Raw genomic sequence first — 15,777 nt, forward strand, 5'->3', positions numbered from 1 at the left:
ATGATTCAATCTCATCAAATTAATAAATTATCTCAAAAGATCAGCACATAACAATGATGAGGATGTCAGGACCAAATATATACATTACTTGTACTAAGAATCCTTGTATATCTATTGGTGAGGAAGAATGTGTGTTTTACTCACTCTAGAAAAAAAAAAGGAGAAATCTCATTTCACATCCTAGATGTTTTTTCACTTCTATCATCCAGAAGCTAAACAAGTCGATTTAGAATATGTTAGCAAAAACCCTCTATTATGTCACTATAATCCATATCATCAAATTTATAATTTTTATGACATATTATAATTATTCAATATATCAAATTTGAAAGTTGAGTATTTGAACTTATCCTAAGTCGTGTGTCAAAAGATGTAAGATTTTAAAGAGGATCCTATAAAAATAATATGGGGAGTATATCCGATAAAAATTTCTAGGATGTTTGAATTAATGGTACGGACTTAAGATGCAAGATAATTAAGTGGATAATTATTATATAGAGATAATAATAATAAATTATTAATTATTATTCGATCGTGAGAATTATTGAATTATCAAGCATCACAACTAGGTTTATGTTAAAGAAGCGAATGAGTCGACTATATATCGAGATAGTTGGTGTCAAATATGGTATCGAAGCGGTCGACATGAATATGGCATTCAACAATCATGTCGAGTTAACAAGAAATCTAACGATATATGATATGCAATCAAATTATCTAATTGTGAGATCCATTATCAATACTTCAAGAGATCCACACATTTTCATATCTTTCTTTCTCAGTTTCATACTTTCTCCTTTCCCAATTAGTGATAAGCATAATAATTAATAGTTTGTAATATGGAGTACCTTCATGTATTCCACCATCACAATGAGATTTAATGTTGGACTTCCATCGAACTAAGAAAACCCAAATGACTTCAGTGGACTTCCATCGAAATAATTCATAGAATTAATTTTCACCTCCATAAAAGATGATTCTTCTTTCGATGACATGATTACAATATTCTAAAAGGATATAATTCTCCTGAGCCCGGCCCATAGCGTCAGACCGATGGTCCACTATACCGTTCGATTAAACCCGGTCCAACCGCGCCCCAAACCCTAAGCGACTACCAACCATAAAACAGTGGCCTCGCTAGGGTTTCCATTCCCAGGAGTTGAGGGAGGCGGCGAGGAGGAAGGAAGAGAAGATGGTGAAGTTTCTGAAGCCGAACAAGGCGGTGATCATCCTGCAGGGGCGGTTCGCCGGGCGAAAGGCGGTGATCGTGCGGGCCTTCGACGACGGCACGCGGGAGCGGCCCTACGGGCACTGCCTGGTGGCCGGCATCGCCAAGTACCCGAAGAAAGTTATCCGCAAGGACTCAGCGAAGAAGACGGCCAAGAAGTCGCGGGTGAAGTCGTTCCTGAAGCTGGTGAACTACAGCCATATCATGCCCACCCGCTACACCCTCGACGTCGACCTCAAGGATGTCGTCACCATCGATTCCCTCCAGTCCCGCGACAAGAAGGTCTCCGCTTGCAAGGAGACCAAGTCTCGCCTTGAGGAGCGCTTCAAGACCGGCAAGAATAGATGGTTCTTCACTAAGCTCAGGTTCTAATCTATAGAAGCCTTCGCTATTTAGTTCCATCGGTAATGCCGCTAATGTTACTGCAATTTTCCCTATCAAATGTGAGACAGTTGTGGACCTGCTGAGACTCTATATTCTAGTATTTCGATTTTGATGGCACTTCATTTCTCGTTGATTAGTATCATGATTTATCATAAGATGGATGTGTCGGATGCTTCAAGCTAATCATGTTTACATGTGTTTCTCACCTTTGCATGATCATGCTGCAGTAACTCTGAAATCTTGTAATGCTTGTCTGTGATGATGTTGTGTTAGGCTAATTTGATATACGGAAGGTGTAGTTTTGATCTCTGTTACCTGTTGGTATCTATGAGGGTTTCAGAATTTGAGTACACCTGCAATTTTCTAATTGTTTTTTGGAATTCACATGGAATTTCTACTGAAACATGTCAGCTTAGAAATTCCTGTTGGATTTAGTAATCTTATGGATGATGGCTTAAAAATTCCATGACAAACATAAGATATGCACAAAATTTTCTAATCTGACACAAAACAGATTGGAATCTAGCAAAATATATGTTGGGACTTGGAAAAATGCAGCCTGATCCAAAATGGAAATTCCTGTTAGAACTTGGTTCCCCGCTTAGAACCCTGGGAGTTGTATGTGATTCGTCGTCTTCTCTCCCCTGCCAAATGGGACCTTATGCATTTCGGGTCTTCAAAGGTAGACCTTGGTATTGTGATTTGTGTCTGAAACTTTTTTGTTGCTACAAAAGGATCCTTCTGCTTAGGGGTCAATTAGCAAATACGCTTCCGATATTGTGTTTTAGAGCTTTTTATGATAGGTTATATAATGTCAATACTTGATTTATGTGACATGTAGTCGCTCTTAAATACTTTTTCTTTTTGTGAAATCATGCACAAAATTCTTGAAAAGAATATGATTTTGATATAATATTCTCATCTGTGGTTGAATTCCCTCTTATTTTGTTCTTTGATTTGTTGTGGAAATATGCTTGGAAAGAAATATGATTTTGATATAATTTTTTCCTATCCGATGTTGTTGTTAACCCTTGTACCATATAGTATCATTGGTTGGGTTTCTATATAAGCTTTTAAGTAGCGGGGGTGGGTAAGGGATGTGTGTGTAGGATAACTTTGTTGAACCTGAATCAATGTCTAAAAATGCTTAACTTGAAAGTTAATAGTATTACATCTACTAGACTCTTGTAAACCAATCTTAGTCTTAGTCCATTTTCGATAAGATGTGAGCTCTACTTGCTTGATGTTCTGGTCTAACCTAGTGATGATTTCATGTCGTGATGTAACCTTTGACCCGTGGAGTCCCTCACAATGCCCTAATACTATATCGGTTTTGATATCAATTGTCACAACCTGACATGATGAGATAATTGGTTTATTAAGAACTTGAATCATTGACTCAAAATGTTTAAACTGAAATTAACAATAATACACCTTTTAGATTTTTATAAATCAAATCTTAGTCGTGACTCACTTTTGATGTACTAAATGGGGTGTAAAAGTGTGGCTGAAAGCTCTAAGTCAAATAAATACTATGTTCGACATCTAGTAACAATGTTAGCAGGTTGGCAAAATCAAATGTTGCTTGTAACTGAAATTTGGTTACAATTGGCTCAGTATATTGTTTGATTAATTTGGCTTGGGAACTCCATGCTGAATGTGTAATTTACTGTAAACCCTTGAGTGGAATAATAGGTTTCTAGTGCTGTGTTATGGTCCTTCTGATGAGCAAGTATGGTAGTAGATTATTGGCGTCTTAACTATAGGTCCACCCTGACGAAACCATTTGATTTGGATTATAGCTAATCTTGGTTATAAATAACCTGGCTTTTTTATGTGACATTCACACTAGTGAGGGACAGATGGTATGTGGCTTGCGCGGTCATGTTGAAGGCACAAGCAAGAGAAACTATATGTTGCCATATGAAGGGTGCACATACTATTTTTTTTGTTTCTTCTGTGGTGGAGACTAGATAATGGTTTATTGAGGTTGTCCATTTGTCTGGTTAAGTATGGTTCAGTAATGCTTTATGGGCAAGATGAAAAGCAGCCGTGCATTGGCTCGAGATCTTTTTTCTTTTTTATGTTGATAGCGGTAGTAGGGGTTTAGACTTGTATTGGGAAACTCTTCTTGAAACCTTGTAACCGAGCAGAGGGGTAGATAAAAGAGTAATGGTTAGCAATTCTTGCTTGTTTTAGGATACGCGATGCCTCCTAGCATGTTCTGTTGTCGATTGTTTTGGTAGGAAAATCTACATTCGAAATGCATGACGCTCAAACCAATAATAGTGTGTTTGATTCCGAATACCAATTACAACCATCTTCTCCCAAAATTATTTGCGGTGTCACGAAAAACCCATCTATGCCACATTTGGTTGCGCAACCTGGTTCATCGGTTAGGATGTGCCAATGAGTTGTGTTGGTTTGAGAAGCTATCGTCCCCTGGGCGGCGGGGCCCCCATGCACCCGCTAGCTCTCGGAAAGAAACCAAACCAAAAACACTTGAGATTGTGCAAAGGGAGGAGTCAGGACAACACGAGAGCCAAAAAGCCGGAGACACCTAAAAAAACGAGAACAAGAAGCACAACTTCGAGCGGGCAATGTTTGCGCCCGCATCCTCCTGCCTTGTTTGCGCCCCCGCCCTCCATTTCTTCGGATCAACACGGCTCGTTCCGCTTCCCGCAGCCATCACTCGGAATCGCTCTCCATTCCCTTCAACCCCCTTTGCTTCTGTAAACAGGAGCCCATTTTGTAGTCGTGAGATCACCCACCCAAAGAGAGGGAAAAAGAAGACTACTCGACACCATTACCCAATCCATCACCACAACCACCACCACCACCACCACCACCACCACCACAGCAGCTCTAACTTGATTTCATCAGGTGTCTTTCATGATCTACTACCAGCTAAGCTTTGCTTTCTTTAAGAGAGTGATATAATAATGCAACAACGAAAAAGGCCTATTTGATTCTCTGTTCCGTCACTATTTCTAACATGAAAAAGTACGAGTAATAATGTAGAATGTCAATTAAAATAGGAAAAGTAAGTTCGAAAGAATACCTTTCTCACACGCATCTTTTCCTTTACTTCATACCGTCCCCGCGTCAAGTCCGACAGCCACATCCCTGGAAAGCAATACTGCACCCACCCACCCAACAATTACACCACGGTAGAATAACTTAAGATGAATAGGACTCGTCGTCGTTTGTACCTGGAGAGACCTGTCGATGTTCTTGGCCCGTTTCTTGGGCCTCTGGGGAAGCTTCGTCCCCTTCATCGCCAAGAAGTCGTCCTCTTTCTCCTTCCTGGAGAGGGAGACGTAGATCCGCGGCCACATGAAACGGTCCAGACTCGGTTTCTCCGTCGCGGCGCCGCCGCCGGCTTCCGCATCCAGATTCGCCTTCGCGAGTGGGTCTTGCGGCAAGCGCTTTTCGGATCGTGGTGCACCTCCCGATCGCTCCTCCACGGCCCTGGTCATTGCAAGTTGCAAGAAGATGAAGGAAACCAAAAAAGAGGGATCTTGACAGCAGAGGGAGGTGGGTAGGTGCGGCGAACAAAACTGGTGGTGGAGGGGTCTTTTACTTTGATGCCCACTTCAGATAAGAAAGAATAGGAAAGAGAGGCTTTGCTGATCTTGACCGCAGAAAGGAGGTTGAACACAAAACCAGAAAAAGGAGAGGGTACTTGTCACAGAAAGCTCATGGACGACAACCAAGAACACAAATCCAAATGGAAGAAATCAGTGGCTATTCTCTCGTCAGTAAACGTAGGGTGGAAGATGAGGAATGGCAGCGGAGGGATGAAAAAGAAAGCTTTTCTTTTACTGTGTCCCCACCAACACATCACGCAGTTCTGATGCGCAAGAGCGACAAGGAAACGCTGCGTGAAACCTTGAAGAAGAAGAAGAAGAAGAAGAAGAAGAAGAAGGATATGGGGGGGTCTCGCTTACCGGCTGTTGGCAAGAGATGCCGTTGCAGCACGGACGGGCGTGGACGGCCTGAGGTAACCCACTTTGGAGTACGGCCCACAGGGCGGTGGCATAGCCGCCGCCGCCGCCGCCGCCGCTGCCGCTGCACGGCCCTCCGTTCTCGGTCCCCGCGACCGCTTCTTATGCCCCCACCGGAGGAGAACGTCGCCGCCTCCGCCGTGGCCCACCCCGTCGATGTGGTGGTGGTTCTCAGCTGTCGCTGGTCCGGCGGAGGTGAATGGAAATAACGAGCCTGAAGTGAGGAGCGGTCCGGCGTCAGACTGCGCCTGGTAGGAGATGTGCGGCAAATGGTGGTCTCTCGTCGGTGACGGGTTGGCCGACCAGGAGGCGGATCTCGACCTCGAGGATTTGGCTTCCGAGGGGGAATGGTTTGCGATTCTGCCAGCTTCATCGGCGTCGTCTTCCTTGGAGGTTCTCAAGCTGTGCTTCTTGCCATTGCCGAGGGGAAGGACATCCGGGCTGCTTACTCTCTGGTACCTGAGATGCAGAAAGACGAAGAGGTTAAGGGATGCAATTTAAACCCAATACATCAACAAACCTTAAAGATCTACGCTGGTAACATACAACTCCCATAGATAGCATGAGAAGAAGACGACGATCGTCCACAGGGAGAAGGAAACCAAGTATAGATCCGTCGATTGCAAATCTGTTGAAAGCAAAAGAGTTGGTTCTTTTTCGCTCAAATCAATGGAGGCGTCGATTGATTCCTTGAGAAAATACTTGCAACACATCCTTCGAACTCGATTGAGAACAGAAACGGGGGAAAACGAAGACTAATCTACAAGGCACATCTTCTCTTACAAACTGCGGACGTTACACTGAAGATTTTTCCTTGACTGAATATAAGAAGAGAAGAGCAGCGCGACATGAAGCAGCAGATGACGGTGCTCGCAGTTTCTAGGCAGCGCAACAAGTGAAAAGCACGGAACCAACTCAAATCCAAAGAAAGAAGCAAACTCGTGCCATTTCTCTGCGAAAGACAACCAGAACACTAAAACCGCGCTACATCGATCAGAAACCACAAAAATCTACAATGAGACGGGCCGACTCATCCAAACAGCGCAAAAACAAACAAAAGAGGAAGAAAAGGTGGAACATTTGGCGATCCATAATGAAAACCTCGCGGTTCTTCGATCGCAAAGCCCACTACGGGCTATGAGAGCGCCCTAAGAACCAGCAGAGGACATCGGAGGTCCGACAAAATATACATGGAAAGCAAAACCCCACCCCCCATTTGGAGAAACGCTCCCCCACATCCATGGCATCCGCCTCCGACCGAACATCTAGTCAATCACAAGGCAGAAGATGACATCGGTCCCAAGCAACAAGGCCTCCGAAGAACAAGAGCAAAGAAGCTTGCCAGTTGGGACCCATCAGACGAACACGGAAGCAGAGGGATGCAGACAAAGATCGCAGCGAACCTCATCATGTCTGACGCCGAACGAGATTCACAGAGCAGCTTCGCTTCAATTCGTTCGACAGATGGCATAGGGGTCTCGGAGAGGCGCATCGATGGCGGCGTCCTTCAACAGAAACGCGGTTCTACTTCAATCTTTCGTCCTCCGAACAGAGCGAGAGGTACGGCGCCTGGAAGACGTGAAGAGGCGGACGAGACAGAAATGTAGCGGTTTGCAGGAGAGGAAGAGATTTAGAAGAGGGGGAACGGAATTGGGTTAAGAAAAGAACGGCTCCATCTAACATTATATTACCGAAATACCCCTACCTCTAAAATTTAACGCCCCGATGCAAGGGGGGTTATCTTTGTGCATGAGGAAAGCAAACAGGGATGGTTGTTAGTAACTTAGTATATATAATAAAGGAAAATATAAATAAATTCATATCTTATACGTGAATTGTTATGAATCACGCATGAATCGATGTATGGGGGGGCATCATGCCAATTTTTTCCGTGGATTACAAGGAGTGCTCCAAAACCTAAAATGGCCTTATTATCCTATTTCATTATTATTTTTTGTTTGATAGTAAATAATTGAGCTAGTCGAATATTTTTTAAAAAATATATTATTATTAAGTTATTCTTGATTATTCGAGCTAAAAGCTTATTCAGAACCGACCGTGATCTTTATTTCTCGATATTGGTTTGTTATCAATTTATTCGACTCTAAGAGTGTTAAGCTTTGTAAAAATTAGGTCGAGAGAGTTCCAACAAATGTCTCTCACATACCAAATGTAGTCTAGGATTTGAATGATTCGTAATGAACTTTAAAGTTATATTCAAGTGTGCAGATAACACACGTAAAAAGATTTTATAATAGGCTCTCGGAAGCTAATGAACTTTAAAGTTATATTTAAGTGTGCGGATAACACACGTAAAAATATTTTCTAATAGGCTCTTGGAAGCATTACTCCTGTAATCGACATTAGTTATGAGGGTGTGTTTACCTTGACTTTGATTATGATCATGTTGTGTTAAGTCTAGTGATACAATAACGGTTTAGTCGATTTGGTAACATGATGTGGATGTGTTGTTTTACGTAGCTCCGAGGTATCGAGCGTGCATCGGTTATATAGTACTAAAGTATCGATCGTGTTACACAAATGTGTCGAGCACATGTTGATTGCATGGTGTTCGGGTGTCTATTACACACGGTGCTAAAGTGTTTATTCCTGATAGAGAATTTATCAACAATTGACATGCAATCATCATATAAGACCCATGTCATCCTCCTATGTATACAAAGTATCATAACAGAAAAGCACTAACATCTTTTTTCATCCATTTTGACAAAGAAAAGAAATGCAAACTTTCTTCTCTATCTTTGTAACACAATCTTAAATGCTCTTCTCCTCGAACAAAGACAACCATAAACATCTTTCAAAAGTATAAAAACATATCCTAAATAAGAAGAAATGTATCTCCCACCCGGCGATGGTTAAGTATAATACTTTGACCCGATATTTAGAAATTTTAGTTTACTAACTTGAGCGTCGAAGGAACCAGATCATAATGCCCCACCCAGCTTTGGTCTTTATGCAGGTGATAACCCAAGGAGTATAATACTTTTACTTTGTTTCAGAGCCACTTTGGATTCGTATTTACTTTAGACCCTTCTTAGAGCCATTTCGGAGTCATCTTGGATTCATCTTAGATCCACATCGGATCTACTTCAAACACCTCAAAATCACCTCAAATGCACAGTACTTCAAACACCTTAAAATATCATTGATGTTGATCAAGACATCAACATCAATGATATTATTTCCTAATAATTCTCATGTCAAATATAAATCAGATTTTATTGTTTAGTAAAATATATGTAAAATTGGTCTTATTAATGTCTAAACAATAATATATTTCTTATTTAGATTACGAGAATGCGGCGATGGTTAAGTGGTAGGACGAAGCCGATGTACATATTTGCACGCGCCACAAGGAAATGAGATGACATCAACCTTTAGTAGCGTCGACTTAAATCGAGAATGATGACCCAATGAGCCATTCTATCTCCGTATACGTCAACTTACGTTGACCTAACTCTCGAATCCATGCCGTGTCTCATATTAAGAATTCCGGACGTGTGCGGGAAGCGACAGGGTTTGCTCGCCTGCCGTCTGAAGTCAAGGGGGCAAACCCGACTCTCTGCTGATGCAAGTCGAACTCCCAGGAGTAGCCCCTCTGCAGTCTGCTGCCGATGATGGAGCCGTCGTCGGTTAGGTTCGTCTCTCGGATCGTCATGCACTTGCGCCCCTCTCCGTCTTCGTAGAACAGGTTCTCCGCCCTCGCCGCAAGCTGCGCTCCGCCCTTGAGCTCGATCAGCAGTTCCGGAATCCGCAGAGGCGACGCATCCAAGCACACGTCCGAGCTCGTAATGGTTGCGTTCTCAGACGAACGGAAGATACGAGAAGACTCAGTTGCAGATGAAGAGAAGCGGACATTGCGATCTTGGAATCCGAGCGTTACGAGGGAAGAAATCTTACAGAAGGGTTTACTGTGTGTTAATCTTTAGGTGGAGTATGGAAATATCATGAGTTGGTCAACGTCGGGGGCATGAACTAAGTTGCGGTTACACTGACATAAGAGAGGTATGATACGAGATAATGGAGACGTTAATCGCGTATAGGGTTCTAATTTAACTAAAATCTCCGTCCATTAATTACTCGATAAGTGTATACGCTTGGATTATATTCGACATCCGCTTTCTTTGAAACACCATTGCGTCGCGCTCGCGGGGATTTTTTATAGTCGTGACTCGCGGCTGTGGCGGCGTGCGCTCGCATCGGTTGGTTGCTGAGTCAGCTGACCATGGTCGAAACTTACCCAACCGTCCCCACCGACGAGATTGGGGCCCCACACCGTTAGCATCCGTTTCCTCTGAGTGTAAGCGATGACGCACTCCGGTGGAGTAACCTTAAAGGCGATTATTACGCAGATTGAAAAGACCGACACGGACTGGACCCCCACCATCATCCTGGTTCATAAAACCACCGCCACAACAAGCGCGCCCCATCCGTAGCCCAAACAGTGTCGAGGTTTTGCCGCTGCTGCTCTTCTTCGGCGAATCTGCGAGCGGCCGACGAGAGAGAAAAAGGTAGCCGAGATGATCGAGCTGTTCGTCCTTGGGTGCACCGGCGTGGTGGTCTTCCTACACGGCGCCAACTTTTTCTTCCGCGCCCTCTCCCACCGTCTCACCGCCCGTTCTCTCAGGTTTCCCCTTTCTCTCTCCCCTGTCTCTGCGTTACGCCACTTTTCGATCGATGAAATTTGTCGCGTTTGTAACGAGTCCTCTCGGTGATCGTATGTATGCCTGCCATGTTTTCTGGTTTCAGCTTCCTGGGAGTCGGGTGGTGGTAGGGCTTCGGTCGCAGAAGAATCCGTGGTGATTCCTCCTCCATGCGCCACACGACTCATGATCCGAGTCTGTCCATGAATTAATCGACGAAGGCGAAGCATGTAATCATTGTAGAAAGACTCTGACCAACTATAATTTGGTGTCTTTATCGTGAATGGAGATCTACTATTCTACAGTTAAAAGGATTCGTGATCATCAATCAAATGGTTAAGATAAGATATCAAAGCAGGTTGAGTTCTCACAGATGAGTAATTTGGGATTCGATCGACTATTCCCAAGCCAAAACTAGCATTTGTTTCCTTGTGCTCCGTCTGCTAGCACAAGGGGAGACAGGGGAACACTAGGCTAATAGATTGACCGGGACGAGAGCCTAAGGAAAGAGGAGTTGCTTCGAGTCCCCTGTTTTAGTATATAGACGAAGAAGGAAAAGGACATGAGAGAGTAAAAAACTATGTTCTACTGTGAATCATCATTTAGTAGAAGACTACTACTAAGGAGCACATCTTGCCGTCCTATGGTTTTGTTGGAATGGCTTCCTTGATGAGCTTGAGGGACTCGGCAAAGTCATCCAGGAGCTGGTGAGCATCAGGTATTACCTTGTCGTCAACTGTCACAACCATCTTCATCATGTTCATGTAACTTTGGAAATGAACCGTAAGGGCCTGTTAAAATGATTCACTTAGAAGAAGAAGAAGAAGACGACCTGTTGAGGAGCATACTGTTGATGATACACTTACTTGTGGATGTCCATATACGCTGGGAGCAAGGTAGACAATGGGATGATCATAAAATGCCACTTCTTCCACCGGCCCGATCATATTTGAGAACGACAACGTCGTGTTGGAGAGCACTCTGTGGCACAATGCAGCTCCCGCCTGGTATGTTCACAGGCACATTAACCGTGAGAAGACACTCGAGTTGAAGCTTTGAAACGAGTAGCTCCTACCTTAATGCCCAAGCATTTGACGATGAGCTCTCCACTTTTATAGGTGAAGATGGCTTCCAAGGAATTCTTCTTCCGACCTGCAATCTCCTTCCCTTTGCGAATGTAATCCATGGGGTCTTTGTACTTGAAGATTGAAAAGGGTAGGATGATGTAACCGATGTAGTTCCCCCATTTGGTTCCACTGTGTCTTCCCTCCATCAGTTCCGCCAAAGCCTGCTTAGAAACAGGGAACCTCGTCAAGTCCCAAAGAAGACGAAGGTGATTTCGAATCTTAAGATGAGAGAAATGTATACATGGACTCCTGGACTCGGTCTAATGTTAACGAGCAGAGTTGAATGGAGTCGGATGTTCGACGGGAGTTGCGTCTTCTTGCCGTGCTCATCCACGTTCTGACCTAAGAATTAGAAACCGGAGAAGATCTCAGATGGTGAAGGATGGTTGTGTTGCCGACTTACAGACAAGTGCTTGCTTACCGTATCTCCTGCTTAGGTAACGAGACAAGCCCGCGGAGGTGACGCCCACCAGTACATCGTTCACCGTCTGCAACACGATCAAGCATCAGTAGGTGTTGCACAGATGTGTCGTAAATGAAGGGAAAGGAGAGAAGGGCCTACGCAGTGCATGGCGTTCTTGACGTCCTTGATGTCGTCCAGGCTGACGGTGCGGTGCACGATCCGCTTGGGATGGTACTCCACGCCCTTGGGTCCGGTGAGCGGCGTGGGAGTGTCCTTGGAGAAGGCCGACGTAGCCGTGAAACGGAGGACGTCGAGGAGCGTGTTCCAGGCGAGGATCAGAAAGGCCCAGAGCCACAAGAGGAGCGTGAAAGCACCGCCGGCGTGGAGCTTGCGGGACACGAGCGGGCGCCGGGACTGGTGAGGGATGGTGGGGAGGGAGTGGAGGTCGGAGGCCTTGCGGGTGCAGGCGAGGAGGAGCGACATGAGTGAGGTGCCGTCGCCGAGGGAGTGGTGGACGCGGAGGACGGCGACGGCGGCGGCTTCGGAGGTGGGGAAGTTGAGGACGTGGAGGTCCCAGAGGGGGCGAGAGCGGTCCAAGGGTGCGCTGGTGAGGGAGGCGACGTAGTCCTCCACGACCTGGTCCGGGGAAGCGGCGGCGCGGCGTTGGTCCTCCAGGTCCGGGATCACGATGTGGTTCTCCACCACCACCTTGGTCCGCACCCATCTTGGCTCCGCCCCTCCACTCTCCTCCAAAACCTGACACCAACTGAGATTCTGAGATGCCCGAAAGAAAGAAAGATGGAAAAATTACTTTTTACCACGACTAAAAATAAGCAACTAATTAATGAGTTTCTCAAGTATAGGAAGGAATTTTTGTTCATTAACAGAAAAAATAAGCAGCAACAAACAGTAAGCTAGAAAATGATAGCCTGTTCAGTAGTAAGGCAAAAGTCAGGAACAGCTAGCTAGCTACATGGGATCGCGTCCACCAACAATCTCATCGTCTCCATTAATGAACCATAAATGAACGGTACCATTCGCCACGGTCAATGCTTAACATAACGCCAGCTGGATAATCCAACGATTTGATCATCAAACCCGATACAGATTTCTTTCGGGTTTTATCAAGTAGGACAAGTCACATGAATGACGATAAATCGAAGATGAAAAACATGATCCCTATTAGCCGAATCATCGGAGACGAGAGCAGCATGGCTCCAACACCGAAATTAATTCCATTATAATAGATAGCAAAGATAAATTCTATGATCCACGCAATTGGCGTTACCGTGGATTCAGATTAGCTGTTTCAGGTTCAAATAAATACATCCCACCAAAAAACCGTGCTCCCAAGGAATCTCCGTCACAGGAGGAGGAAAAGGGATCGAGGCGACCGTGCGCTTACCGGGACGCTGGAGAAGCGGGGGTGGCGGACCAGCGTGGCCGCCAAGCCGGACCTGATGACGTCGACGTCAGCGGGCTTCCCCAACCCCATGATCGCCACGATGCAGCAGTCGAAGCCCGGCTGGTGGAACAGCTGCGCCGCAGGGCTCAGCGGCTCCTCCTCCTCCTCCACCGCCCTCGCTTTTCCTGCTACGGTCTCCTCCTCTGCAGCTCCACTCGCGGCGCTCCTTCTCCCGATCCTTATCGGGAGCGGCCTTTTCCTGGGCGTCGCCCCGTCCATCGGTTCCGAAGCTTGGAGGCTTACGCACGCGAGTGGAGACGGGGGAATTGGGGATACGATGGAAGCGAGGCGTCCACCGACTCCACTGCTGGTGTATTGTTCCCGAGGCGTTCAGAGACGAGAATGCCCCCGATGGGGTCTCACGCGAACACCAACGCTTCTTCTACCTCTTATTATTACCCTCCGTCCCGACCTTTTCCTTTGAGGGAGAGATACGGGTCTCGAAATCGGGTCCCGCCTGGGGCTACAAACTTCCACCAGTAGTTATGGTGCGGTCGTTTTAATGGTCCCAAAGGACACGGCATCAGATAAGGTCGTGCATCTCCTCCCAACACACACGACTCTCCGTCGCGTCGATCGGTGATTTGAAGTAAGGAGGCTGATCGGTGACGTTAGGTTACCGTCATACGAACATCCACTAAATCTGAAAGAACTTTAATTAGCATGGAATCTGACAGCAAATCGAGAACGAGGGATGCCAATTCATCGATTGGCAAATCCATGGGATTTGATAAGTGAGATTATTTTGAGGTTTCGAAAAGATTCCCGGTCGATTCGAGTTATTTATGGGTCTCGCAGTTCCCGTCCATTATGGAGTTTCCATGTATTCGGGCGTTGTTATCGTCCATATATTTTTTATAATAATAATAATAATAATAATAATAATAAATTTTTTTAACAAAAGAGACTACAATTTTGGAGCGTGAAGACAATTTGTCATGTACCTATCAATCCATCTCCGTAGAGATAGGAAATTAGGCTACGCAAGCTAGTAGAGTCTCAGAGCAAACAAGTATCAGTTCAATTTTGACTTTCTTTTGGGGCTGTAGTCCGAAGGATTCGTCCTTTTAAATTAATCATGTAATATAAATTATGTGCATTCGTGGGATAAGTAAACCATAAGGACCATAAATGTCATCTAATGGTAGTGATTGATAGAAGATAAGATTTTCCTAACTATATGAGGAAATTTCTACAATAAAGCTTCTTCAATTATTGTTCTTATCTTCTATTATTTCTATCATGGTATCAGAGCCGTTTGCCTAGAGCAAGCCCTCTTCTCGACCATCCCTCTCGTGGCGACATCTCCGCCCCTCAGCCGTAGCCATTCGCTGCAACCTACTGCAGCACTTGTGGCTGCTAATATCAGATCCGTGGGCAACGCTCCTAAAGGAAGCATAGTCACAGCCTTTGTTTCTATCGCCGGCTACTGCTCCCTTGCCAACCGAAGTCTTCCGCTGAAAACTCCGATGCTCTTCCGGCCACCAAACTCCAATACTGCATTACTGCAACTATCTCCAACCTTGCAGATTTTTCCAGCATCGCTGCAGAAATCGCTGCAAGCTGCAGAGATTTCTTTCACCTCGCTGCAACAATCTCTCCTGCATTCTGAATCGCTGCAGCCTACCAGTGCCTCTAGAAGAAGCAGCAGCCCTCTTCGGCATTGCATACAGCTACTCTTCTACATCTGACGTCTTCATCATCTACCTCCCGCCACAGCCATCACTGCCTTTCTTGCTGCAGATTGCTCGCCCATCACTGCAGTTCATCACGCTACAGCCTTCTCTGCAGTTCATCGCACTGCAGCCTCCTCTGCAGCGCATCGATATGCTTTTCTCCTCCTCCCTTCCTCCTATATCTTTACATCTTCTATAAAGATCACTTGACCCGCCACAAAATATCTACCATCAATGCTGCAGCACTTATTCCCTTCAAATTATCCAAAGGCGGCAACTACACATCTTGGCGGGCACAACTTTCTAATCTTTTATTTGGCTATGATCTCTTAGGTTACGTTGATGGCTCTCTCCAGTGTCCACCTGAAATGATCAACATCCCAGGCGAACCCAATCCAGTGCCAAATCCACCCCACCAACTATGGTTACATCAAGATCGCCTCATCCTCCAAGCTATTCAAGCTTCCGTTGCTGGATCCATTGCCCCGCTGATATCCTCATGCACGACTACTGCAGAAGCATGGTGCAAATTACAAACAACTTTGGCAAATCGCTCGCGTACTCGTATGCTCGGACTTCTCTCCAATCTGATGCAAATGAAACAAGAGGGAAGTACTATTGCTGATTATCTACAAAATATCAAAGTTATCATCGATGATTTAGCTTTGATAGGTCATTCTCTCAGCGATGAAGAAGTCCTAATCCATACCCTCAATGGCCTAGGAGGCGAGTACAAAGAACTGACAACAGCACTTCGGGCACGTGACTCACCAATATCATTTGAAGAACTTTATGATAAGTTGATCGACTATGAGACGTACTT

The 15,777-nt window shown here is 45.2% G+C and overlaps 3 protein-coding genes and 1 long non-coding RNA gene across 6 annotated transcripts; 2 read left to right on the top strand and 2 right to left on the bottom strand.

The window, feature by feature from the left end:
- Positions 1 to 1,137: 1,137 nt before the first annotated feature.
- Positions 1,138 to 1,734, top strand: LOC135635648 (large ribosomal subunit protein eL27-like). The gene has a single exon (XM_065146878.1). It carries the CDS (start codon positions 1,193 to 1,195, stop codon positions 1,598 to 1,600), a length of 408 nt encoding a protein of 135 aa, XP_065002950.1. The 5' UTR covers positions 1,138 to 1,192; the 3' UTR covers positions 1,601 to 1,734.
- A 2,152-nt stretch (positions 1,735 to 3,886) lies between these two features.
- On the bottom strand, positions 3,887 to 7,306 carry LOC135635643 (uncharacterized). Of its 3 annotated transcripts, none has more exons than XM_065146870.1 (5): positions 6,829 to 7,306; positions 5,563 to 6,078; positions 4,825 to 5,083; positions 4,674 to 4,751; positions 3,887 to 4,342 (listed from the first exon to the last, which is right to left on the bottom strand). In XM_065146870.1, the coding sequence occupies exons 1-5, from the start codon at positions 6,882 to 6,884 to the stop codon at positions 4,301 to 4,303; spliced, it is 951 nt and encodes a 316-aa protein (XP_065002942.1). In that variant the 5' UTR covers positions 6,885 to 7,306; the 3' UTR covers positions 3,887 to 4,300. The 3 variants fall into 3 exon arrangements, with proteins under 3 accessions (XP_065002942.1, XP_065002941.1, XP_065002940.1); XM_065146869.1 differs by having other exon boundaries at positions 7,023 to 7,303; XM_065146868.1 differs by lacking the exon at positions 6,829 to 7,306 and adding an exon at positions 6,166 to 6,793.
- A 2,515-nt stretch (positions 7,307 to 9,821) lies between these two features.
- On the top strand, positions 9,822 to 10,594 carry LOC135635650 (uncharacterized). The gene is made up of 2 exons (XR_010495687.1): positions 9,822 to 10,267; positions 10,390 to 10,594. It is a non-coding gene; the product is annotated as an uncharacterized LOC135635650 (long non-coding RNA).
- Positions 10,595 to 10,607: 13 nt separating this feature from the next.
- LOC103981508 (wax ester synthase/diacylglycerol acyltransferase 5) lies at positions 10,608 to 13,642 on the bottom strand. Its single transcript, XM_009398259.3, has 7 exons — positions 13,219 to 13,642; positions 11,973 to 12,569; positions 11,832 to 11,898; positions 11,652 to 11,752; positions 11,359 to 11,571; positions 11,150 to 11,287; positions 10,608 to 11,074 (listed from the first exon to the last, which is right to left on the bottom strand). The coding sequence occupies exons 1-7, from the start codon at positions 13,495 to 13,497 to the stop codon at positions 10,925 to 10,927; spliced, it is 1,545 nt and encodes a 514-aa protein (XP_009396534.2). The 5' UTR covers positions 13,498 to 13,642; the 3' UTR covers positions 10,608 to 10,924.
- Positions 13,643 to 15,777: the final 2,135 nt, after the last annotated feature.

This window comes from Musa acuminata, chromosome BXJ3-4 (assembly GCF_036884655.1).
Source record: "Musa acuminata AAA Group cultivar baxijiao chromosome BXJ3-4, Cavendish_Baxijiao_AAA, whole genome shotgun sequence".
Taxonomy (NCBI): domain Eukaryota; kingdom Viridiplantae; phylum Streptophyta; class Magnoliopsida; order Zingiberales; family Musaceae; genus Musa; species Musa acuminata.

Coding starts and splice junctions, on each gene's coding strand:
- LOC135635648 (XM_065146878.1), top strand. CDS start 1,193: ATGGTGAAGTTTCTGAAGCCGAACAAGGCGGTGATCATCCTGCAGGGG.
- LOC135635643 (XM_065146868.1), bottom strand. CDS start 6,332: ATGTGTTGCAAGTATTTTCTCAAGGAATCAATCGACGCCTCCATTGAT. Junction 6,079..6,165: donor TCATGCTATCTATGGGAGTT/GTATGTTACCAG, acceptor TCTGCATCTCAG/GTACCAGAGAGTAAGCAGCC. Junction 4,752..4,824: donor ACATCGACAGGTCTCTCCAG/GTACAAACGACG, acceptor GGGTGGGTGCAG/TATTGCTTTCCAGGGATGTG.
- LOC103981508 (XM_009398259.3), bottom strand. CDS start 13,497: ATGGACGGGGCGACGCCCAGGAAAAGGCCGCTCCCGATAAGGATCGGG. Junction 11,899..11,972: donor TCAAGAACGCCATGCACTGC/GTAGGCCCTTCT, acceptor ATCGTGTTGCAG/ACGGTGAACGATGTACTGGT. Junction 11,753..11,831: donor TTACCTAAGCAGGAGATACG/GTAAGCAAGCAC, acceptor TCTAATTCTTAG/GTCAGAACGTGGATGAGCAC.